This window comes from Paramormyrops kingsleyae, chromosome 19, assembly GCF_048594095.1.
Source record: "Paramormyrops kingsleyae isolate MSU_618 chromosome 19, PKINGS_0.4, whole genome shotgun sequence".
Taxonomy (NCBI): Eukaryota; Metazoa; Chordata; class Actinopteri; order Osteoglossiformes; family Mormyridae; genus Paramormyrops; species Paramormyrops kingsleyae.
The window spans coordinates 5,531,830-5,556,414 of record NC_132815.1 but is presented as its reverse complement, the minus strand read 5'-3'; the positions used below and the strand labels follow the sequence as shown (position 1 = coordinate 5,556,414).

Genomic DNA, 24,585 nt, shown 5'->3' with positions numbered 1-24,585 from the left:
GTTTTTAAATTACATGGCTTGTTACAACAAATACTGATAAAAAGTATATATTCCCCTTTCATGTTACTTTCTGTCCAATCTTAATTAATATCTTAATAAGCTAATAGTATATTAATAATACAGTGCTTTGTAAGCATTAATCACCGTTATACCCATATTTTTGTTGTCTTCGTTTTTATTTACGTTTTTAATAAATAAATCTTAACTGTGTTCTAAAGTACTTTTTAAATTGTTGTTGCTGTTCACATCACTAAAGGCTCGTGTCAGAGGCGTTTACTCCGTTAAAATACCGTTTAGTGAATAAACAGCTTACAAGGACAGGTAAACAGACTAAGAAAGAGAAAAGAAGTTAGAAAGGGACATCTATTAAAAACGGCCAAATATGATGATCTTTTTCTTCTTTATCATCATCATCATCATCTTCTTCTTCTTTTTCTTCATTATTATTATTATCCATCCATCCATCCATTGTCCAACCCTCTTATCCTACTGGGTCGCGGGGGGTCCGGAGCCTATCCCGGAAGCAATGGGCACGAGGCAGGGAACAACCCTGGAAGGGGGGCCAGCTATTATTATTATTATTATTATTCATCCATTTTCCTCCACTTATCCGGGGTCGGGTCATGGGGGTAGCAGTCTAAGCAGGGATGCCCAAACCTTCCTCTCCCCAGCCACCTCCTCCAGCTCCTCCAGGAGAATACCAAGGTGTTCCCCGGCCAGTCGAGAGATATAATCTCTCCAGCGTGTCCTGGGTCTGCCCTGGGGCCTCCTCCTGGTTGGATATGCCAGCAACACCTCCCCAGGGAGACGTCCAGGAGGCATTCTAGACAGATGCTGGCCCCTCACCCTATCTCTAAGGCTGAGCCCAGCCACCCAGTGGAGGAAGCTCATTTCAGTCATTCTTTGGGTCACAAAGAATTGTGACCCAATTGAGAGCTTTGTTTTCTGGCAAACAAAACAGATCGGTACAGTGTCCGCATGTACTGCCGACACTGCACCGATCCGCCTGTCGATCTCCATCTCCCTTCTTCCCCTCACTTGTGAACAAAACCCTGAGATGCTTTAATTCCTCCACTCGAAGGCGGTAACTCATCCCCCACCAGGAGAGGGCAAGCTTTTCCAGTGGTGGAGGGGTTTGTGTGCCTCCGTGATCCTGGGAGCTATGTTTTCGGGGGCAAGGAAATTGGAAATTGGTCCTAGGTGAGTGGCCAGATAAAGTGCGGTTCAAACAGACTATCATAAGGACTTCTACCAAGGATCATGTTACCCTGTCCTGACTGGGGAGACCCGGGCCTCGCCCTGGAGCCAGCTGGGGTGGGACTCCGGCCATGAGGCCCGGCCAGGCATAACCCAAATAAATAATATGGGTATATCTTCCTGTGGGCCCACCACCTGTAGGGGGAGCTGTGGGGATAAGGTGCAATGTAGATCCGGTGGCAGTCAAAGGCAGGGACCTTGTTCATTATTATTATTATTATTATTATTATTATTATTAATATTTTTATTTAATGTTATTGTATGAGGCAATGGAATTCTGAGGTGCACAGAAACATATTGTGTGGGAGGGTAGAAACCCAAGGGTGACCCTAAATGCGTGGGTCTGACTGAGAGTTCCCCTGGCAATAGGGGGGAACCGAGCAACGCCGTCTCACGCTTTGCCGAACACTGACACCTTGTGCTGAACATTTGTATAACACATGGCGAGACACGCGCTTCCTCTTGTTAGTTAGATGTTATTTACGAAGAATGGATAGAACTTTAATTTTTTTCAATGTGGATGTTGATGTGGGTATGTGAAACTTTGAATATATATTGCCAGTACATGTATATATTAAACTTGGCCTATCTTATAATTCAGTTTCTCAACCAGTGAAGAACCACCATATAAACTGCTAGACCAATCACAGGGGTCTATTTTTCACGGCCCAATCAAAATGCTCCCAAATGTAGTCCTTCCGCAGTTACTCTGACGTATCTTGATTACGGAAATATAGCTGAAGACAGAGTGTCAGTGTGATACGATGGACAGCGTTTACAGTGACGAGTTGGGGGCATTTTAAGTGTCGCAGTGGGGTCAATCGAGTGTCATCTAGCGTCACTTAAGTTCCGTTTGTCGCGACACAACACGAATGGTGGAGGACTGCATTCCAGTGGCGCTTCTTCTTCTTACTTGAGGATTAGTTAGAATATATGGTCATCGCTGACATGCTGTAGCTCATCGATAAGCCGCACGGTATATTTTCGGTGGTCTGGCTGCTTTAAGGCTGCGGCCATGAAGACGTTCAGGTGTCCCTCTCGACACGGATATGCTGCTGAGATATCCCCGTTTCTGCCCTCCAGACTGGCATGTGCCGCGTCTCAGCACTATGGCATCGCAGGTGCTGCCACGTTACGGGCCGATCGACTGCACGGCGCCTGTAACTGGGCTTGCTGATCCCTTACCAGTGCATAGCCGGCGGGTTCAGTTAAGCATGTTTCAATGAAAACTCGTGGGAGTTGATGGATACTAATATTCCAGTAACGTAAAGATATGATGCAGCCATATTTATTTCTAAGTAATAACTTGGTCAAATACAAGTTTAAAAAGCTAAAAATTGTTGTTTAATGATATATGTTGGCTGCGGTCAGATATATTTATGTAAAATTAGAATAACCGAACATTACTACACAATACAGGGTTATTGTCAGTTGTATTGATAATTTACGATGACACGTTCATAATGAAGGATAGGGGGTATTTGATGTTTTGATTGACATATTAACGGAGAGAACAGGGTGGATTTGAGCGATGTTTGCAGACTGAGGATGAAGCTGACGAGGGCTTGTTCGTTCAGGATGTGGGACGCTTCTGGTGCTGGATCAGGATGAAGGTGGTATCAAGCTCATTAGGAGGTAAAAAACCTTACTCTATCCTGTGAATATGCACCGAGAGAGGTTTGCTTATATTCTGAATATTTGCCATTATTTGTATCATTTTCTATATACAGTGGATCCTCGATTTACGACCGATTTGACATACGAACAACTCGGGTTACGACCAAAATTTTAGTTTTGACTTACGACCAAAGTCCTGAGCTACGACCCGAATGCCGGTCGAGGACGAAACGTGCATACGCCTGTGCGGCTGTAAACAAAGAGCCGAGATGCCCGAGAGGCGTCTGTAAGCGTCAGTCTGAGCCCAGATACGCCTGTTTGTGGGCGTCATTTCGGTCACTGCAGTATTTTATATAATTAATTTCGCTAATTACTATATCAAACTGGCCCCAAAAAAAATCTAGAAAAGAAGCTAAGGAAGGAAGAGAAGATAAAGAAACCAATCACAATCGAAAAGAAGGAAATTGTGCAGAAATATGAGTGGAATTTATGTGACCGATCTCCCTAATATGTCGAAATCCACCATCTCTATAATCTTACAAAGAAATGACTTGTATAAGGAAGCTAGTGTTGCTAAAGCTATTACTTAAATTAGTAAGTCACGATTCATAGAGTTAGACGAGGTAGAAAGGCTATTATTAGTGTGCATAAAGTACAATTAGTGTGTGAGCACAATTATTGGTGTTTCTGGTAAATTATGCACATTATTCAACTTTTTATTATGAAAAGGTTAGGTAAGGGGTGCTTTGGGAGGTTCGGAATGCATTATGGGTATTTCCATGATTTCTTATAGTAAATACTCTTTACTTACGATAAACTTGTGTTACGACCAGCCCTCGCAAAGGAATTGAGTTCATAAGTCAAGGGTCCATTGTATTTTAAAGGAATAGTTATTCCGAAATGACCTGCATCACAAGGATCGCTTGCATTAATTGCACTTGCATAATCATTTGAAACTCTTGCAGTTTCGACTGGAACGACGGGCTATTCGACGTCACGTGGAGCGAGAATAACGAGCATGTTCTGGTGACGGGGGCCGGGGACGGATCTGTGCAGGTGTGGGACACTGCGAATCCCCGGGGCCCCCTGCAGGTGCTGAAGGAGCATACACAGGAGGTGAGCGCCCTGCTCCTGGTCCCCCTCACCTCCTCCCTGCCCCCCTTTGGTCCTGCTTCAGCTTCGCTTGGTCGAGCCGGTTTAGACTGCAAGGAGCCGGTGCCACTGGAGGCTCGAGTTCCTGCAGGAGTCTTCCTGTTGTGCACTTGACCCAGTTACTGAAAAGGAAGTCACAGAGCTTAGCAGTTCGCTGAATGCCCTATATAACCTTGACTGTGATCAGTCCTGGTATGTAGCATTTTACCAAAACATTGTTTTACATTATTTCACCCAGAAGGCAAAACTTAGGGGCAACGTAGTTACTGAAAACGATCCCTTGTGTCCACAATTGGTCATCTTGGTCTTTACTGTGCGTTTGGGAAGGTATCTCTCTTGCTTACAGGTTTGGGATTTTGAACACCTCGTCCACTCAGCATGTGTGGAGGCTGTACGTTCTCTCTGTCAATGGGGGGGGGGGGGTTCCTCCCACATTCCAGAGGCATAGAGTCAGGCTAATTGTCCTTACAGGCACATAGACCGGTAGTAAAGTTACAGGTTTGACACGTCCTCCTGGTCGGACAAATCTCTTGAGGGGACCCCTTCCCAAAGTCTATTTCTTTCTAGCTACAAGCCTGCCAGAAGCGTCCGATTGTGTGTGTGAGGTGCTGTACCCCCCCGTCTTGTGCTCACTGGTGCCAGGAATAGGCGCCCTGATTTGGACGTAGATTGGATAGCGTATTTGGGGTTAATGTTAGCGAGTGATACGTCATCACACGGGTGAGGTCACGCTCTTATGCCAGCGACTCCCCAAGCTGTCATGCTGTGTTCTCCCCTGGGGGGGGGCTTCTTGTGCTCTGATATGCCAGCCATGTTAGCGGCGCGGGTGAAGCCTGTAACTGCCCCCCCTCCCCGTGCAGGTGTACAGTGTGGACTGGAGCCAGGTGCGGGGCGAAGCTCTGCTGCTGTCCGGCTCGTGGGACCACACCGTTAAATTGGTGAGTGCCCCCCCCATTTCATAAAAACATGCATATTGCTGATTGGCAAAGTCAGCGACCCACTCGTCTTAATTGCTGCACTTTTCATAATTAGGCCGTTCCGATCTGTTTTCATAGTGGGACCTGGAGCGGCCCCAGTCACTCTGCACCTTCAGGGGCCACGAGGGGGTCGTCTACAGCACAGTGTGGTCCCCCCACGTCACCAGCTGCTTCGCCTCTGCTTCAGGTGGGTGACTGATTTCCCCGCTTTCCTGTACCTGTATCAACTGCACTCTCTCTGTTATCTGTTAATTTGCATCCTTTGGTAATACCCAAAGCGGCCACATGGTGTCACTAAAGGGCTTCGAAGCCTTGAGGTCCGAGACGCTGAACATTCAAGCCTGGTCAACGCTGAGTCCGAGCAGCGTGACTGACAGCACAGCTCTGATTATAGACAGGTGTGCTGTTTATAAAAACTGCCTGCCCGTTTAAAATGGGAGGTTCTGAATGTCACTGTTACAGGCAGCCCAGTGCCTTGTTTGCTAAGGACTTGTTGGTGGATTCACCTTAAATGCTGGTAAATGAACAATATTCTGATTCAGGATGACCAGGGTTGCCATTGATTAAAGTGGTATTAACTGGCTCTTTGTGGAATTAAATCGTTTGTTCCTGTATTTTTAGGTGTTTGGAGGGCTGGTGAGATGTTCATTTATACCTGTAGAAATAAGATCTAAATGTATGTAAAAAATTCAATTCAGAACAGACCAGAAACAGACCGTACAGTTAAACCTGTTCTGTTGCATCCTTGTCATGTGACTTTTGCATTCTTATCTCTGTAATATTGTCTGCATTTATTACACCATGTAGACAAGCAGCTTTCAGGTTGTCTGCATTGTAAGAATCTTTAAGGTTTTCACGTTTTTCATGCCTGTACAGATTTATTTGTTCTGCATCAGTGTGATATTAAATTGGCATGCATATATCTCTATTCATATCTTTTGTGCTATAAAACCATCCACACTTGCTGCTTCAAACTGCCTCTCTTGCCAGCTCATTAATTTTTAAGACACTGGGTTTTGTTGTGAATTTCAGTAAGATGAATTAAGGGTAGACAAGGTCAATGCAGTCCTTTTCACACTCATAAAAGTGCTGTGGTCGAGTTCTATAGTAAAGCTCTATAGTAGTGTTTCCCAATCTGGTCATCGCCGGGGACCCACATCAAGTCTGTGTTTTCACTCTCTCACAAATCCCTGTCAGACAGTCCACATTTTTGCTCCGGAGCTGGGAGGGAGCAAACTTTGATTGTCTGCGGGTTCCCGAGGACCAGATTGGGAAACACTGCTCTACAGCATATTACAGTATAGAAAATCTCTGCATTGGCAGCTTCCCTGGAAAGTCTATAGTCTTCCCCTTAGAAGATGACGAATGCTGAATTTCACAGCTGATTTTACGGAAATCTTATGGCAGCCGTCTCCTACCTCATTTGTGGTGAGAGTCACTTCTACGGATAGAGTAATTTGGGGAACTACATGTTTCATACAGAGTTAAATAAATGTGGGGGGGGGGGGGGAGTGATGACGCTTGCCAACCAGATGTGCACGTGCATAAGTCAAATAAAAACCAAAATGAAACGTAATTGGTCATTTTTCTAAAAAGTGTTATGTGAGCTTCTCATTGGTTCCCTGTGGGTCACATGTTGGCGACTGCTGTCCAGTAGTCAGCTAGATGAGGTAGTGGGTATGAATTAGTGCATCATGGCTGAGCTGTATGCCTCGAGGGGAGGCCGTCTGCAGGCTGGCGCATGTGTCCATGTGTACGTGCGTGTCGGAGTGTGCCACAGGTATGATCTCAGCTGACACGTGCTCTACAGCACCACACTGTGGCTGTGGAGTGTACTGACAGCCAACAGGCTCGGCGTCACCAAGGGGCCCTACTGCCCTTGGTGTGGCAGGAGGCAAAGGTGTGCCGAAGATGGCATGGGGGGGTGGTGAATCATGGGTCCTGTCAAGCAGAACGGTGGCCACGACAAAGCTGGAATTTGTCGTCTGGTGGAAAAGTAATTTTTTTCATCGCGCCTTCTCTACACACCCGGAGCAACGTGGAGCTTCCCCGTGCCGTGACGTACGTGACAGGCATGGGGTGTTTCGGTCGGCTTTCGGGAACTGGCAGGGTCAGCGAGCACACTCAGGACCTCGGGGGAAGGCTGTTTCTTTGTCGGGAATGAGATTACCGCATCTGCGAGATTCACGCTGCCTGCGGCCGCACGGCATTGTGGGAGAGGGGGCGGGGCTGGTCTTTCGCGGGCGCAGACGGTGTGGGGAGTAGGAGGACAGGTGCATGGAGTCCTCCTCAGGCATGCCTCGTAAATCCCTCATGACGAGATTTCCCTCAGGACATCCTTAGATTTTCAATTTAAATTCAATTTACTCTAATTGTTTTTCTGGCATAACAACCCATAGATAAGTATGTATTAGTTATTACGGTTGAGTTAGGTTATGGCATGTTAACTCAGTGGTTGGCCTTCTTGCCTCACACCTCCAGAGCTGCGGATTTGAATCCTGCCTCCGTTCAGCGTGTGTGCGCGTGTTCCCCTCAATTCACGTGACGTGCGGTTAGGTAACAGCTTTCCGAGTTGCTCCTGGAGTGTGATTTTTGTGTTTGCGTGTGCCCTGCGATAGACTGGCATCCTGTCCAAGGTGCATCCCGGCCTTGTGCCCTGCGATAGACTGGCATCCCGTCCAAGGTGCATCCCGGCCTTGTGCCCTGCGATAGACTGGCATCCCGTCCAAGGTGCATCCTGGCCTTGTGCCCTGCGATAGACTGGCATCCCGTCCAAGGTGCATCCCGGCCTTGTGCCCTGCGATATACTGGCATCCTGTCCAAGGTGCATCGCGGCCTTGTGCCCTGCGATAGACTGGCATCCCGTCCAAGGTGCATGCCGGCCTTATGCCCTGAGATAGACTGGCATCCCGTCCAAGGTGCATGCCGGCCTTGTGCCCTGTGCTGCCTGCGACAGGCTTTTGCCCCCTAGGTGACCTTGACACAGGATAAACAAATAGAAATTGGAGGCTTGAAAACATGGGCCGCACTTTCATTGCCATTCGATTATCTGTGGCTCTTGCTCCTACATAGCAGCTGTTGCTCGGCACAATGGATGTGCTGTTGGCCAGTTGGATGTCTGTCAGGGTTCGTTTAGCCTAGCAGGCCCTGTGTCTCAGATGGAAGGATAAGGCCCCTCGACAGGGAAGCCCGGAGAGGGGGGGGCGGCCAGCCGCCCCCTGCCGTCACACGCGAGTCCCGAAGTGCTGCAGGCTGCAGAAATCTCTGCAAAGGATCCGAGTCGCCTTTAATTAAAGCTGTCAGCCTCCAGCCCCCACCCCACCCCACCCCCCCAGCTCCTACGACTTACAAATCAAAGCTGTCGCCCATCGCCCTTCCCCGAGTTGCGGACATGCCTAATTCTCAGAATCGAAGTCGCTTAATTTGAACAGAGCTGATGCATCAATTATACAACTGCTTGTACTTTCCATTTCATTTCCAAGAAGGACAGACGCAGGCGAAGGGGGGAGATACTCCTTGAATTCCTAACTTGGTGTCAGATGCTGGGTTTTTGCTGCTCTGTGCTCTTTGCTGTAATTATGTGTCTGTCAGGCATCTGTTGATGCTCTGTAGAGTACAAGATGCTAAAAATTACATTACTTTTATGTATTATTTACTTAGCAGACGCTTTTAGCCAAAGTGACACACACACACACACACACATATACATTATATAAATAATTTTATTTCTTTTTTTGAGAAAGCAGGGTCAAACTGGCAACTGGGGCCTTCCTCAAGGACCCAATGGTGACATCACTCTGCTGACCATGGGATTTGAACCGACGACCTTCCGATCACAAAAACCATAACAATAACCTGCTAACATTTCATACAGGGATATAAACAGCAACAGTCATGATCAGGTGATCCAGTAGTGTCTCCCTGATTGGTTGAAGTTGAGCACACGAACCCCTCCCAGTGGCTTGGCAGTGGCGTAACGCCTGAGGCCTGGGGGGTGGCTGATATTTACGCCATTAGTCACGGCCGTGGTGGCCTGATGGGTTAGAGGTTCGGGTTCCATTTCCCGGTCTGTTCCCCCTGAACGACCCTTAGCGTGTGATTGCGTGCATGCGGGTCTGTCCTGCTCGGAGCCATGTCTATCCCAGCCCAAATGGGGAATGAAACCTCACAGATTCTGGCCCTCCCCTCCCCACCGTGCTAACCTGCCCCGCCTGTCTCTGCAGGGGACGGGACGCTCCGAGTGTGGGATGTGAAGATGGGCGTGTCCAGGCTGGTGATCCCCGCCCACAATGCTGAAATCCTCAGCTGCGATTGGTGCAAGTACGACCAGGTATCATCAAACCCCCCCCGCCCTTCCCGAGAACGCCGTCCCGGGAGCACTTCTGCACATTAGCATCTCAATAGCTCGTCCTCGGGTTCGACGGAGCATGACAGTGCCGCAGTAGTGGCTCTCTCTGCCCCGTCAGGGTGATGTTCAGGGTTGGGGAAGCAGGCGTGTCGCAGTGTGTCCCTCCTCCCTCGTCTGGCCCTGGGGCTCCCTGAAGGGGGTGAGGAAGTTAGGCTGATTCAAAGGGCCCTGAGTGACTGGGTCGGGGGCTCAGTATGATATTCTTTGATGGGGCCCCGAATCTCTAGTGGGGCCCCTGGTCAGACCTCCCCCAATTCCCGGGGGTGCTGGTTAACCTACGCGATCCATTATCCAGTGTCCATGTCTCTGAATGGGTCAGTATTCTGTTTCCTGTAGGTCATAGGTTCACAACCCAAAAGAACAGTCCCTAAGAGGTGTTAATTGGAGTGCAGTGCGCTCCTAAATCAGGGGTCCCCAACTATTCATCCCCAAGGGTCAAATTCCAGTTGGTGACCAGTGGCATATAGAGAGGGCCTTTACTGATCCTGCGATTGGTCCATGTTTTTGGGCGGCGTGTCCAGAATGTGCTGGTGACGGGGGCGGTGGACTGCGGCCTTCGCGTGTGGGATCTGCGCAGCACCCGGCAGCCCGTGGCCGAGCTCCTGGGCCACTCCTACGCCATCCGGAGGCTCAAAGTGGGTACTACGCCGCCTTGCATCTACACCAGGGGTGTCAAGCTCCAGTCCTGGGGGGCCGGAACCCTGCACATTTTTAGATTTCCCCTCATTTAACACACCTGATTCAACTCCTGGTGCTAATTACCATCCAGCTCTACAGCTGGATCATTTGTGGTGGAACAGGGGAAGAACTCTGACAGGCTCTGCCCACATCCTACTTAATGTGGGTCTGTGTTCGAAACAGCGCATAGCTAGAGACTGATATGGATTTTCTGCTGAAGAATTAGTTTGGTTGAGTCCACACCGGCTGTGCCGACAGTATATTCATTTAATTAGTGACCAATTCGTTAAATGGCTCTGACCTCTCCCAGTCATTCATGAAATGATACGTTAACGTTAAAGAATAACGTTTCCATCTCCGGGATGAATAAAATCGAAGCCTCAAACAGGAATTCGGGGCGTGATTCAGGTGATCTGTGACAAATTGCACCTGTGTGCTTTTGTGCCGCGTTTCATAAACACGCATATGGCCTTTTGTCTGTCAGGAGACAAAGAGCAAGATCATATGCAAGAGATGTTTATTTCAGTTTTTCTTTTAAAAGATTGCAGCACCCTTGCCCTGGGGCATTTTGCCCAGAATTTTGCTGTGTGTCACATGGTTTCTGTGTAGACGGTGAATTATTTAGGCATATGCCCATGTCAGCTGTTATCGTTGAAGATGCGCACCGAGATGGGGCACCGGTAAAAAAAAACCCAGCCTCAGCACCTTTATCTGGTTTGTTTACTGAACACGCACCTCTGTGTGTTTAGCATTGCGTCCTGCCGGCGTCCTGCTGCTGCTCAGACGTTCTGTATTGTACTGATTGCCCCTCCCCCGTTCCTCCCAGTTCTCCCCATTTCACCGGACTCTACTGGCTTCCTGCTCCTACGACTTCACCGTGAGGTAAGGCGCCCCCGTATACCAGCGTCTGATCCCGTTGGCTGCTTTAGCGGGAATAAGAGGCTAATTAAATTCAGCAAATTAGGCACAATCACCGTCAGAGTTATTAGTAATAAGCAATCAAAGGATTCCAGAGACTTATTGTCATGACAGTACAATGTACGAATTTCTTGCACACGTCCCTGCAGAACGATATATATAACATGGATGATTTACAATATGCGTACAGTATTTACAATACTGCAATATATAGTACAGTGTAAGTCTTGGCCAGTTAAAGAAAATGATGTTTAAATGATTTTCCTTATCCAGTTAAAAACCTCTCCTGAAGTCACCCCAGTATTTGTAGAAACCAACCCATGAGTTTTTTGCCTCGACCGCTAAGACACCATTTTGGCAAATCAATACCTCACTAAGCTCTTCAATTAATTAAGTTAATTAAGTGAACTGGTTGTGAAATTTAATGAATCCATGGAATGGCCCCTGAGGAGAGGTTTGGGAACTGAAGCGTGTTCATCTAGCCGTCCAACAAGATATCAGTAACTTTTTGGAGAACAGAAGACATTCTTGTTAGTTTTTATTGTGTTAATTTTAATTTGTATATGTTCTAATGTTAAATTGTGCTTTTTGTTCTGTGCATATGTACTTACTACCCAGATAAATAGACTTAAACATTTCCTTTAAGTGCTTAAGGCTTTTGCACAGTACTGATGATATACAGCAGTGGTTCTCAATCCAGTCCTCGGTCACCCCAAGCCAGTCCACATTTTTGCTGTCTCCCAGCTTCCAGGGACTTGGGAGGGAGGAAAAACATGGACCGGCTGGGGGTCCCTGAGGACTGGATTGAGAAATACTGATAGAGGGTACACAAAAACACGCAAGTAGGACACGGTGGGTTGTCAGTGGTTTAATTGCCCCTTTCTCTCGACTGCGCGCTGTAGACGTTCCCGCTGACATTTTCGGAAAGGTCAGTCCCGACGCCGTGGCGTGAATGGGAGGCGGCCGTGCGCTTGCAGCGTTAAACGTCGCAATCACACCGGCTCTTAATTTCAAGCTCGAGTGGTTTGCTTTCTCCTGAAGGAAGTGCCCTGCAAGTGTGCAGGCTTTTAACTACAGAGCTGGTCTCTGAGGGAAATGAGAGGCGGGGCGGGGGGGGCTCCCAGGGGCTGCGGTCCCGGAGGTTAATTCAACGAGTTGTGTTGTGCATCAGAACGTATGCTTCGCATCTATGGGATGCATTTCCCTAGAGCACTGGTGAGTGCGCTCTTAAAGGGGCTCTGTATCAGTGCCCCCCACCCCCTCCGACAGCGTTGGGAAATTCCGGCACCTTCCATCCGTCTGGCTTTACCCTGCATATAAACATGCAGCGATGACAGTGACGTCTTTAAACGGGCACATGCAAAGATCAGAGTAATGTTCTCTTAATCAGTTGTCGTGATGATTGTACGGAAGGAGCGAGTTTATTAAAGAGGCTAAATTAACAAGCAGTGCTAAGCGACCCGCAGTGGAGTCTTCCACCTCACGGCCCTATAAGACCCCTGTTAGGATCAGATAAATGATTTCTGATTGCAGGCAGTGAAAAGTAATTTCCTCCCTTGGTTTGGTCCGATGGCAGGAAGCGGCCGGTCGTCATGGGAACTGTTTGTTCTGGAACGTCAAATGAATTTAGGAGCCTCAGCGACACGTGGATGGAAAATAAACCCTGGATGTCAGCATCCCCCGTACCTGTGCCCCCCCCCAACCCCTCCCCCACCCCGCCTGATTAAAGTGCTATACCCCACCCACTGTCTCCTGGACCGCAGCCATTGCTTAGTGACCGCCTCCGCCTGATGAGTCACCCAGGGAGGGGCGCAGCAGGTGTTTTAATCACAGCACGTCCCGCACGCCGCTGCAACATTTCCTGCAGCCTGCGCTTGCCACTGACCATATGCTGGTCCATCCGAGGGGTGGGGGGGGGGGGGGATCGAAGTGTGCACCCCGTCACGGGGCAGCTAGTGACGAATGTGCACGTGCCCCCCCCCCTCCTCCGGACGCGTGTGCAGAAACGCACCTGCTCCCACACGCTGGTCTCCTCGTGCCCCGCTGGGGGGCCTTTCACTGTGTCAGACGCCGCTGTTTACACAAGATTAAATGTCCTTCTCCATTGAGAGGATGGCTGAAGACCTTGGGTTACCATGGTGCGCTCAAACAGCTAATAGGCCCTTAATTAAGAGGCCCGGCCTGGCGGGGGGGCGCTCAGTGCACGCATTAGGCCGTGTTATTTGCGCCTCCTTACAGAGGATATTGCTTTACTTGAATGGAACTCCACCCCCCCCCACCACCATCACTGCCCCAGTGGAAATTTTTTCTACCTTCCTGTGAAAATAAGTGTCTGTGCTGAACTCATCGATTCCAATTCAGGCTTCTTATTTATATAAGGCCTGTATTCTATCATAACCCCCCGCCCCCCGCCCCCCCGCAGAGATTGCTTTGCCGATGTACCCTCTGCCTTCAAATGTACGATCGAAGGTTGTTAGGGTTGGTGGTTCTTATGTTTTATGCTTGCAGCATTTACGTGATTAAATTTAATTTTAGCATTACCATGTGTGTGCGGCTATACTGTGTGGAAGTCTTAGGCAAAGAAAATGTTTAATAATCTTCATGTTGGTGTAACTGATATGTCTGTAGCAGTGTGTCAGCTTAGCCATGCAGTACACCAATGCATCTTCTGACTTGACCACTAGCACAATCAATGGCTAATCAATACCTCATTGAGTTCTTCAATTAATTAAGTTAATTAAGTGAGCTGGTTATGAAATTTAGCAAATCAATGGAATGGCTGAGGTGCCCCTGAGGAGATGTTTGGGAACTGAAGCGTGTTCATCTAGCCGTCCAACAAGATATCAGTAACTTTTGAGAGTACAGAAGAATTTCTTGTCAGCTTTTATTGCTGTCAAATTGTGTTATTTTCCAGAGCGAATATACACTTACTACCTCAATAGGCATTCAACCATTTTCTTTGACTACCCAAGTTTTTTGCCCAGTACCGTATATGTTTAATCATTTGTTGAAATCACCGATGTCTTATATATTTTTGTCCGCCCCAACTCCGTTGTCCGGCCTCCTATGTGTGATCCTCAAAGCTTTGTGGGAAATCACTGGTCGGTGTCTGAGTCTCAGTGCCCCCCCCCCCACTCCCATCAGCCCCCGTAACCAGCGTCTTGGCCACACGGCGTCCCAGTGTTGGCATAAATCCTCTCCTAATGTATTTGTGCAAGTCAGGGGTACATATATTTTTTCTACCCAAGGAATTGATTTAATTACATTTCCAGAGTGGATGGGTCTGTCTCAGCAGGCAGTGGTTGCGGGGTGGGTGCTGTGTCAGGGGTTTGGGTGCGTGCCCATGCGCAGAGGGAAAGCCTTTCAATTAGCCTGATTGCGCCCCCCCCCCTCCTCCCCCCAGAATCTGGGACTTCTCCCGGCCGGAGCCGCTGCTGGAGACTCTGGAGCACCACACGGAGTTTGTATGCGGCCTGGATTTCAACCTCCACATACCCAACCAGGTAACCCCCGCATCCCCCCCCCCCCCACCCCCACCACCACGGTCGTGCCGATTAACAGAATGAGCTGAGCGGGAACACGGAGCGTGACATGCAGCTGACATCCACAATTACCCAGTGCTGATGCAGTGCTGGGCGCTTCACTTTAGCGCAGGAATTCCCTGAGATGTGAGGCGACCAGCAGCAGGATCATTATCCTCGGCGCTGCCTCCTTGGATACAGGCCAGAACCTGCCAGCCATAGCGGGAGCCTCCTCTGCCGTACGCATCTGCTTGTCCCAGTCAGCCTCTGCTAGCTAGGGCCACCAGGCCACCTGTTTGTAGTAATAGGTCACATGATTCCTTAAAAGAGCGTGATGGAGCAGTCGCCGAGATGAGGAGGTACTGTCGTCCATAAGGCCCATATTGTCACACAGAGACAAGTCTGATCTGGGTGTCATTTCCAGAACATAGCATTGTGATTTCATGTCGAGCTTTTCCAGAATCTAAGCTTCAACTTCAACAGCCTGTCTAAACTCTCTCTCAGTACCCAGTGGTGGACAGCAGGTCATGTGATGCAGCTCGTCACTTTCGCTGTTGGCTTTTGACAAGCTGCTCCATTATGAACCTGGCTGTCCATTAGCGCCGCCTATGGCCAGAGAAGGAACTGCACAGGCATTCAGAGTAATAGCTCTGTCACCGAGTGAGATGGAAGGCTGGACGGGCACAGAGCCAGGGAGACCAATGCCAGCGTGATGGAGTCAAAAGACCAATCAAATAACCAATTTCGCCTCTGAAATTACGGCCATTCTTCATAACTCCCGTGAGACTCGGCCCTTTTGTAAATAAGTACATTTGAATTTCAAATTGCATCCTTACCTCAGCAAAACACATGCGATTTGTACGTGTTATCAGGTCCGCTGAAGTTGAAGATTACCTACAACGACAAGCGTCAGCTATCAGGCAACTAAGACTCGCCCTTTCGAAGAGGGGCAATATTAATGCGGCTGGAAGAGAAGTGTTGGGGGTAGGGATTAACCCAGTAGTACAGCCAGACCAAACTCATCTGCCCATCCTTAACACCAAGTTAGGCCTGCACTGGTCACCGTCACGCTACCCGTCCAACCCAAACTCTGCCAAGGTGGTTATATGGCCCAGGCAGGAGTGGCAACATATGGGAAGATGGCGCCCCCCCTCATGTTTCTGTGTAATGACATCCTGAGGGATACAGAGAGGCAGCTCATTGATAAAGCTACACGACCTTCACAGCTGGCAAATCGAGGACAGTTTGGGGAAAACCTGAACATGTCCAAGTGCGAGCGATTCTTAGAGGAGCGGCCCCTGGAGATGACGCGGTCTTGGAGGGAGGGGCTCTGCACTGATTGGGCAAATCAGCAGTTCTCCCCCTGCCAATCCGAGGACCCGGATGCAGCCACCACACAGGGCCCTTCCCTGGTGGCCTGCAGCCCCAGCCCCAGTTTTGCTAGCTCCGCACGACTGCCCCCAGACATCACTGGCGATGGGCCGAGCCCTTTCTAGAACAACCCATCCAAAACCTCGCACACAACACCTGTGCCTCTAGCAGAAAGGAAGAATCCCAGAGCTTTCCACATCAGCTCTGAATTTTTGTTATGTGCCGTAATTTTTAGCGGCGTTACATGCCGTAAGTTTTAGCTGTGTTATGTGCCATAAGATTTTGTTACGTGCCGTAAATTTTAGCTGTGTTACGTGCCGTAAGTTTCAGCGGTGTTACGTGCCGTAAGTTTTCGTTACGTGCCGTAAGTTTTAGCTGTGTTACGTGCCGTAAGTTTTAGCTGTGTTACATGCCGTAAATTTTAGCTGTGTTACGTGCCGTAAGTTTTCGTTATGTGACGTAAGTTTTAGCTGCGTTACATGCCGTAAGTTTTAGCAGTGTTACGTGCTATAAGGTTTTGGGGACAGACATTCCTTTTCAGCTTCGACGATCATCGCTTGACCCTGACCTGAGTTTCCGCGGCGTTGCCCCAGGGTCCACCGTGGCTCTCCTCCACGCACATGGGTTGGGGAGAGGGTACATATCTCTGAGACCTATTCCTTAGTAACTCCCAGCAAGTGCTCTGCTGTGCTGGCCTGAGCTTTTTGATTCAGTATAAATGGATCAAAGTTGAAGCTGCTTTGGATGAAAGTGCAAATGTAATAATAAGGTGAAGATGGTAGTTGACACTGTGGGCCAGAGGAGATACACGTGGCTTGTGATTCCAATCGCCTCCCTGCGTCTTCCTCCTCTTCCTTCCTCTCCTGCAGCCTCGGTGTCCCCCCAGCCCCCCAGGCACCTCCTCCCATCTTGACTTTCCCATAGAATAGATATTAACACAGGCTGTTTAATCTCAATGGATGACTCAGCCTGACTGTTTGGCAATGAAGCTGCAGGAGCTCTTTGCTATGGTACTCAGCGGTAATGAACGACTCCCCCCCCCCCCACCCCCACCTACCCGCGCAGAGGAGAAAGCTGAATGAAACGGCCAAAGCCCCAGTCGTAAGGGGGGTTCACCTACGATAAAACGCCGATGTTTTCTATCGCGGTTCAGCCCTGTGCAGCTGATCTCTCTTTGACAGGACCTGCTGTCACCGGCGTTTGGTGACCGCGACAGGGACGCGTGTTCTTGGCACGGCCGGTTATCAGAGCTGTACGCACAGTGCGGCTCCAGTCACCAGAGTGTGGGAAAAGATTATTCATAGTCTTATTCATTTGCCATTCATGGTGTCCGGATCATCGCCATCTAAATTTCATAATAGGCAATTTGCACAAAAATGCGTTACATTACAAATTGAATTATTTCTTCCTCATTTTTGTACTCAAAAAGGGGTTAAGAACATGGCTTTGTAACCTGCTGGTTCCCGGCTTTTGTACCCTTGAGTGACCTGCACGACTACATTAAAATTTAGCAGTTGTATAAATGGGAATAATTTGTAAGGCGCTTTGGATAAATGTCAGCTAGATGACAAAATGTAAATCCAGCTGCCTGTTCTATTAGCTAAGCTGCACCCCAGGGCAGTCGGTAACAGTCAGCTCTCAGAGGAATGTCCGTTTCATGTCCCTACGAGTTATTTAAAACGTGATGGATGCATGTTTTAACGACTGTTAATCCTCAAACGCGAAAAGTATCACAGTTCATTTATGGCCTGTTATACCATAAGGGGTTAACTCCGAGCTGGCGGAGTGCGTGGCGACCCTCCCTGCTGGAAATGCTGGTGCCACACGCCTCGAGGCTGTGGTGCGATCGCCAGGTTGGAAGAATAATCGCCTTATCAGTGGACCTTGTGATCCCGCGTCACGTGGAACACCCCCCCAAATAATACATATAAATCACCATTTGTTCTGCCTAGTTTTACCACAAAAGCTGACCTGATCGATTTAACGATTTCCAGTAAGGCTCTGCTCTCAGCTTTCCCACCCCTATTTATTTTCTTAGACTGTTTTCGGTGCCTCTGGATTAGTCTGAGACCGATCAATGCGCCGTGAATATAAGTTTAACAATTAAGCATGATGGGGGCAGTGAGAACGACTGGCTGTGTGAAGCACTGATATTAATCATTCCCTGGAGACTGACTCAGTGCCACTGACACCAGCAAGCACCTAAGGGACATTCGACTGGTGATCGCCATTAATCCGTCCGTATCAGATTGGTGATCGTTCTTAAGCAGCAGGTGTCAGGCTTAAAGCCTTGATATGGCCGCGTCTGTGCTAGTTTGTGCTTTAACACAATCTCTCAGGAGATTTTCCCTTTAATGGATGGATGTTTAGAGATGGAAATTGACTCTACGATCCTGACTAATCTAAAACCTCAAAATGAGTAGTATTTGACGGTTACCGGTAATTACGATGTGCCTAATTTGATAGTTATCCGCCGCTCCTGGGCTCCTCTCTGAGTTTCATATTTTGCGATTGCAGGTGGTGGACTGTGCCTGGGATGAGACGGTGAAGGTGTACATCCCGGCGAGCCTGGCCGACCTTCAGCCGTGCGCCGACTAGGGAGGCGGAGGGGGAGCACCGCGGACTCGTTGCGGTTCAAGTCGCCGGCAGCACTTTGCCAAAGACTTACTGCAGCTCTCTTAATGATGCTATTAAGTGGAGCCTTGGGACGGGCCGTGCGGAGATGAATGAGGCCGATGGCGTAATGGACGCGATGTACTCTGCATATGTAACTCTACAGGTGCCGCATGCGTTCTCGCGTGCTTTTTATACCTTGTTAAAAGGTGTTCAATAAATTTCCCCCATTTATTTTAATGGCGTTTGATGGCATGTGTACCTGCTATGATTACTTTTAAATGACGTGTTCTTTCGGGTAAATGGTTTACCAAGTCTGATAGAACATAGAGGAATTAGGTTATATGCAAAAACGGTTTAAAAAATAATAAAATCCCCTTCTTTCCATCCTGGGTCCACTCTGCATGGTGCCTTGTGTTTCCTCAGGTTTCAGTTTCACTACATTGAATACAAGGTTGTGGAAGATGGAGAGATGTGTGGGTTATTCTTTGATATGTAACTTCCCTACCGGGAGTGTTGAATGGTATCTAAAATATTATGTGCTTTGAGATTTGTTGCAAAGATCGCTTTGTCAAATTTCTGGTAACGAGAAAATGATGGTTGAATTTTATTCTCAATCAGGCTGTATGTGATCCCTGTTTTTAAAAAAATATATATTAAAAGTCCTGCATCGTGCTCAGACATTTGTGGTTGTAACCTGAAAACATTTGCATCAAAAAATCTGCCATCACGTTGTCTGGGGTGAGGTTGAGGTTTTCACGACTGGTGAATGCGGATACCGTGCAGCGTGGCTCATTTCACAAAGCATATCGGAAGACCATAATGAAATATGAGGTACAAACAAGCATCTAGATTATGGTTCGTTTACATACATTTATGCATGTTAAGTTTAAACAAACGAAATAAACTGTAAGCCATCTCCACGCAGATGTTTGCTTATTATCATTAGGCTATTATATTTAATGATTTGCCTTGTCAAGTCTATGCGGTTTGTAGAAGCGGAGGTTTGGGTTTTCAGTCGTACGCGGCTACAATTAAAAATTAAAATTACAATTTAAAAAATTATAATATAATATTAAAATAATTACCATAAATTATTATTGCGGTTTTTGTTCTGGTCCTAAGTATATGAGCCCACTCAGAATAATTGACTTCAAAAACTTTCCCGGATAAAGTTGCATTAGAGGAGCTTGTATGAGCAGCGTAATTAGTTATATAATTATTTTTTTATGTGGGGAAAGTTTGTCAAAGTGAGTGAAAGGATTAAAGAAGGTAGGTGTCCTGGACGATGCAATGTCCGCATTGGCTTTCGGCGAGAGGAGCAGCGCGAGCCGCCCGCATCCTGCGCAGGAGTGGGGGTATTGGGGGGGGATTGTGCCGTTCGGTTATACGGCACACAAGCCCCGTCCGAGCTCTGCTGGGTTCAGAAGCGGAGAAATGGAGATTCAACTCCCGGCCGAGACGCCTAATTAAAAAAATGAAAACCGCGCAGCTTCGCCGCTGAATCAAATGCGTCAGCAGGTCGAAGCTTTTTTTTTCCTTCTTTTTGACCATGACTCTGCTTAAGTGGACCTCCTTCACATAAACGCCAGTGTTTGCCGATTGATTTCTGCCTGACATTAATAACTTAGACGTTTTTAGCTCTCTGCTCGAAGGGGGAGGTTTGTGTGACAGTATACTTGGGGCTGATCGCACCCTTATCGCCTCCTGTATTACACTTGCGGGCCTGAGATTAATTTTAAGGAGCCATGGAAGTTTGCAAAGGTCGTTTACTGGGCATTTCGGTGGCAGTCGCGCACGGATTTTTCTCGGGATCGTTAAACATTTTGTTGAAATTTCTCATAACGACTTACAGCTTCAGGTACATCACCCTCATACAGTTCCTGACCAGCGGCACTGCGGCGCTGTCCCTGGAGCTCCTCCGGAGGCTCGGCAAAGTGGACATACCTCCCTACAGCTTCAATTTAGCAAAAGTTTTCGCCAGCGTGTGCATCCTGTCCACGCTACAATCAACACTAACTCTTTGGTCCCTGAGGGGACTGAGTCTCCCTATGTATGTGGTTTTTAAACGCTGTTTGCCTTTAGTCACTCTAAGCATCGGCGTCTGCGTCTTGAAAAACGGGATCCCGTCCATTGGAGTGATAACGGCGGTGCTGATCACGACCGGAGGAGCCGCGTTAGCCGGTAATTCTGAATATTCTTGCTTTTAACTTGTACTGTGTGCTTGCGATGTGACATTTTAACTTGCAATCCTGAATATGCGGCGTTTGGCGCACAGGGGTGTGGCAGTAGTTAAACTGCTTTAATCACTTTAGCGCATCTTAATTTACTTAATTCCTTAATTTAATTCATTCCTTTTGACAGTCTTGTGCCTGCATTCGGAAAAAAATGGTAAAAAAAAGTACATTTGCTTGTCACTGGGGCTGTACCCTTATAATTGTACCTTTTAAGGTACAGAAATGGACTCTGAGGAACATCCCAAAGGTACAAATAGCATTAATGTACCACCAAAGGTACTGAAATGTTCATCAAAGTCCATTTCTGTATCTTAAAATTACAATAATTTACGACTTGCAACTAACAGACCCTTGGGGGTGCAGCCCCAGTTACAAGCAAAGGTATTAATTTATACCCTTTTTTTTGGGAGAGTGTGTATTTATGGTTGCATTTTCCTTTAAATGTGAAAGAAAATGGGAAATAAAATGATGAGAAATTAATTGCTTTGTTGGTGGTGCTTTAAAGTGACGATTTAGGAACAAAAAAATGATAAATCACACGTAAAGAGGCAGGTGGTGTTATTTTGATGGGACACTTGTGACATGGTTTCCCCTCAGGAGCCGGAGACCTTACTGGGGACCCTTTTGGCTACGTGACTGGTGTCCTGGCTGTGATCATCCACGCATTGTACCTGGTGCTCATTCAGAAGACCAGTGGAGACAGTGACTACGGCCCGCTGACGGCTCAGTACGCCATCGCCGTCACGGCGACGCCGGTGCTGTTGATATGTTCGTTCATCAGCATGGACGCCGTACACATGTGGTCATACTCCGGCTGGAACAATCCGTACATCACCTCCCTCTTCATGACCTCCATCTTTATCGGCTGCGCCATGAACTTCACCACCCTCCACTGCACCTACATCAACTCGGCCGTCACCACCAGTTTCGTGGGAGTGGTCAAGAGCATCGCCACAATCACCGTGGGCATGCTGGCTTTCAGCGACGTGGAACCCACTAACCTCTTCGTGGCCGGGGTCGTGGTCAACACCGTGGGCTCCATCACCTACTGTGCCGTGAAGTATTTTGAGACCAAGAAGAAAAGTAACTACCAGGACCTGGAGGCGAGTAGCAAGGACCAGGAGCTGCCTGGAGAGCCTTACACTGAAGAGAAGAAGCCAAGCGGGGACACGGGGGACCAATCGGGTGACGTTGTTGGCGTGACCGACCAAACAGAGTGTCCCGTGACAGAAAACGGCATAACAGAATCCATCGAGCTGCAAAACTGGGTCAACCGTCCCAACGGTGAAACGAACAGCACGTCTTTCAGTGACACTTACGCTGGAGTGTGGCGCTCAATTCGCAACGCCAAGTTCTTCAAGAAGGACACGTTGATTGACAATGAGGAGCTGCAGAGCCCCTGATGTTAAATCTTTCAATTTTGAAAGGATGCATGTTCTGTTATCGTCATTTTTGGAATGACTGGTCTGTCAGTAACCTGGGCTATATAGTTTTTTTTTGTTTTTTATCTTCACCGGTTTATACAGTGCTGCATATTTTTTCAAAAGTCTGACTCTTTGTATTCACTGCAAGGAGGGGGGGGGGGAAACATTTTATACTGAAATATCAGTCAGAAATTTCAAATGCTTTTTAAAAACGAGATAATTATATGATAAAGAAAACAAAGGTATCATCTGTTCCTCCATGGGGTATGAATTTAGGAAATAGACTTTTAAATAAAACACTTGCATAATATGTTTACATGGGAAATTCAATTGGACATACAGGCATGCAAAATGCACTGACATGTTAAGTTTTTTTTTTTTTAATTGTTAATGTACTGCATGTAAATGCCTGACAAGGAACTTGATATTATAGTTTTGGACAAATAAAGAGCAATACTGACCCCAGAATTAATGTATAATTAAATGGAAACAGACTCATGTTGAAGTAAATCTGTACTGGGATGCTGCTCTCATTTCTGGGTCTCTGATATCGTGATATATGTTGACTATTTGATGTAATGTTCATTTTCTGTGTGTTTCTGATATTTGTGGACCAGGATAATTGATAATCAAACATCACTGGCACAATGATTTATTTTTACAAAACAATATTAAAGTACAATTTTAATGTCCTGGGAGTTTTTCTGGAGTGTTGAACAACAGTTCTCGTGAAAGAAATTGTTTCCCTTTCAAAGGAATCACTAATGACATTTATCTTCACTGGTATAGTGGAGAATTTTGCTTTTTTTGTTGAAGAAAATGGCATGGATTTAAATTATGATAATTATATTTTGCCATATTACCAGTAATCGGGATATATACATGTAAGTGAGACTGGGATATTGGTGTGCCTTAGGCTGTTTCCATTAAAGATTAAATGTATTAAAAGTACTTCTTCCTAATTCCTAAGGCCAAAGGAGCTATTTCAACCTTTGCAGCTGAATAAATAGAATGAAAGAAGCTTTTATGACTTTAGTTTTATACATCACAAGAGATACTAGAGAGAGGAAAGGGTTGATATGACACAACAAGGCAGTCTCGGTAAAGTCCTTATCACTGGCTGGAAAAAGCTGCTGTCCCACCAGTTGGGGAGTATCTGCCCATGCTTTGGAGACCTCACAAAGCTTCTTTAGAAGCCTGGCAAACCACATGCTTTCCAAGGACAGAAGGCACATTGATGGGGGGGGGGGGGTTACCCAAAAGGCATCAGCATTGTTGCCTGGAAGTCTTATGATCGGAAGGGGTGCAGGTTTGCGTTCCGATTGTGGCACATCTCATGTCCTTATTGGTGTGGATTCCTCTTCTCTGAGTGTAATGCCAGGCTGGCCAGGTAACAGGAGGTCAGGGTCAGGGTAGCTGTCTCACAGATACCCAAACTTTGGGTCTAATTCTGCTATCAGCTGTTTGTCTGTGGGGAGACCTTGTTTGTTTGTGTGAGTTTCTTTTTTTTAGTCTAGTTTCCTGCCATGTTCTAGTGATCTGTCCACCATATGACCACCCAACCATCCATCCATCCATCCATCCATCCATCTTGCATCCACACACCATACACACCAAAATGTTGTATTCAGCTGAAGTGTAAAATTGTTCACAGCTGAGATTCACTCAGAGATTCACGGTGCAGCCTCTTGTCTTCAGACTTTCTGAGTTGAGGTGGTATTCCTGCTGGGCATGTCTGGGAGTGAAAGACGTGAACTGCAGGAGTGGGAGAAGGTTTCCATGCCTTCGGGAGTCGTGTTAGCGCCAGGCAGCAGCTGTAAGGCCAATTCCGCCCCATGTCAGCAGATTTCTAAAAGCAGGGGATGCTCAGCTTGATTTTCTCGGCCTGGATGTGACGTTCTTCTGCACCAGAGTGATTTAAAGGCTGATCCAGCCACCGAAACAATACGACAGCCCTGCTGACGGTGCTGCATCGGGCAGCTCGCCTGAGCCCCTGTAAGTGAGCCCAAGTAAGCCTCACGGTGGAGGTGCGTGGAAATTGAGAAGGGGCCGGTCAAACCCCCAGGTAGACAAATGCCGCAGGTTCGAGCATCAGGAAGGCTTGGTGTTATGGTAGCAAGAAGCGTTTAAGGAACAAGCTGAATATTTTGCGGGCTACAGGTTGACAGGGCCTATGCTAATTAGAGACTGAGCAAGGTACATAAATCAGAATGGCTCTGATTAACCATGAATATCCATGGAAAAGCTGGTATGAGTGAATAGCATTAACCCCTCCTGTCTTTATGGTTGGGGATTTGAATCCCTTTTGTGTGTGTGCAGTTTGCATGATCTCACTCTACTGTGTGGGTTTGCGCTGTTTGCCTACTACACCCCAAAGACAGGCAGCTGGGTGCATATGTGTATGTCCTGGGG

General features: G+C 47.5%; 2 protein-coding genes across 2 annotated transcripts; both read left to right on the top strand.

The window, feature by feature from the left end:
* Positions 1 to 1,981: 1,981 nt before the first annotated feature.
* Positions 1,982 to 19,193, top strand: pex7 (peroxisomal biogenesis factor 7). The gene is made up of 10 exons (XM_023797232.2): positions 1,982 to 2,378; positions 2,835 to 2,892; positions 3,840 to 3,990; positions 4,887 to 4,964; positions 5,082 to 5,190; positions 9,227 to 9,333; positions 9,933 to 10,046; positions 10,916 to 10,971; positions 14,411 to 14,510; positions 18,417 to 19,193. The coding sequence occupies exons 1-10, from the start codon at positions 2,273 to 2,275 to the stop codon at positions 18,495 to 18,497; spliced, it is 960 nt and encodes a 319-aa protein (XP_023653000.1). The 5' UTR covers positions 1,982 to 2,272; the 3' UTR covers positions 18,498 to 19,193.
* A 467-nt stretch (positions 19,194 to 19,660) lies between these two features.
* slc35d3 (solute carrier family 35 member D3) lies at positions 19,661 to 22,865 on the top strand. The gene is made up of 2 exons (XM_023797214.2): positions 19,661 to 20,696; positions 21,347 to 22,865. Exons 1-2 carry the CDS (start codon positions 20,261 to 20,263, stop codon positions 22,150 to 22,152), a joined length of 1,242 nt encoding a protein of 413 aa, XP_023652982.1. The 5' UTR covers positions 19,661 to 20,260; the 3' UTR covers positions 22,153 to 22,865.
* Positions 22,866 to 24,585: the final 1,720 nt, after the last annotated feature.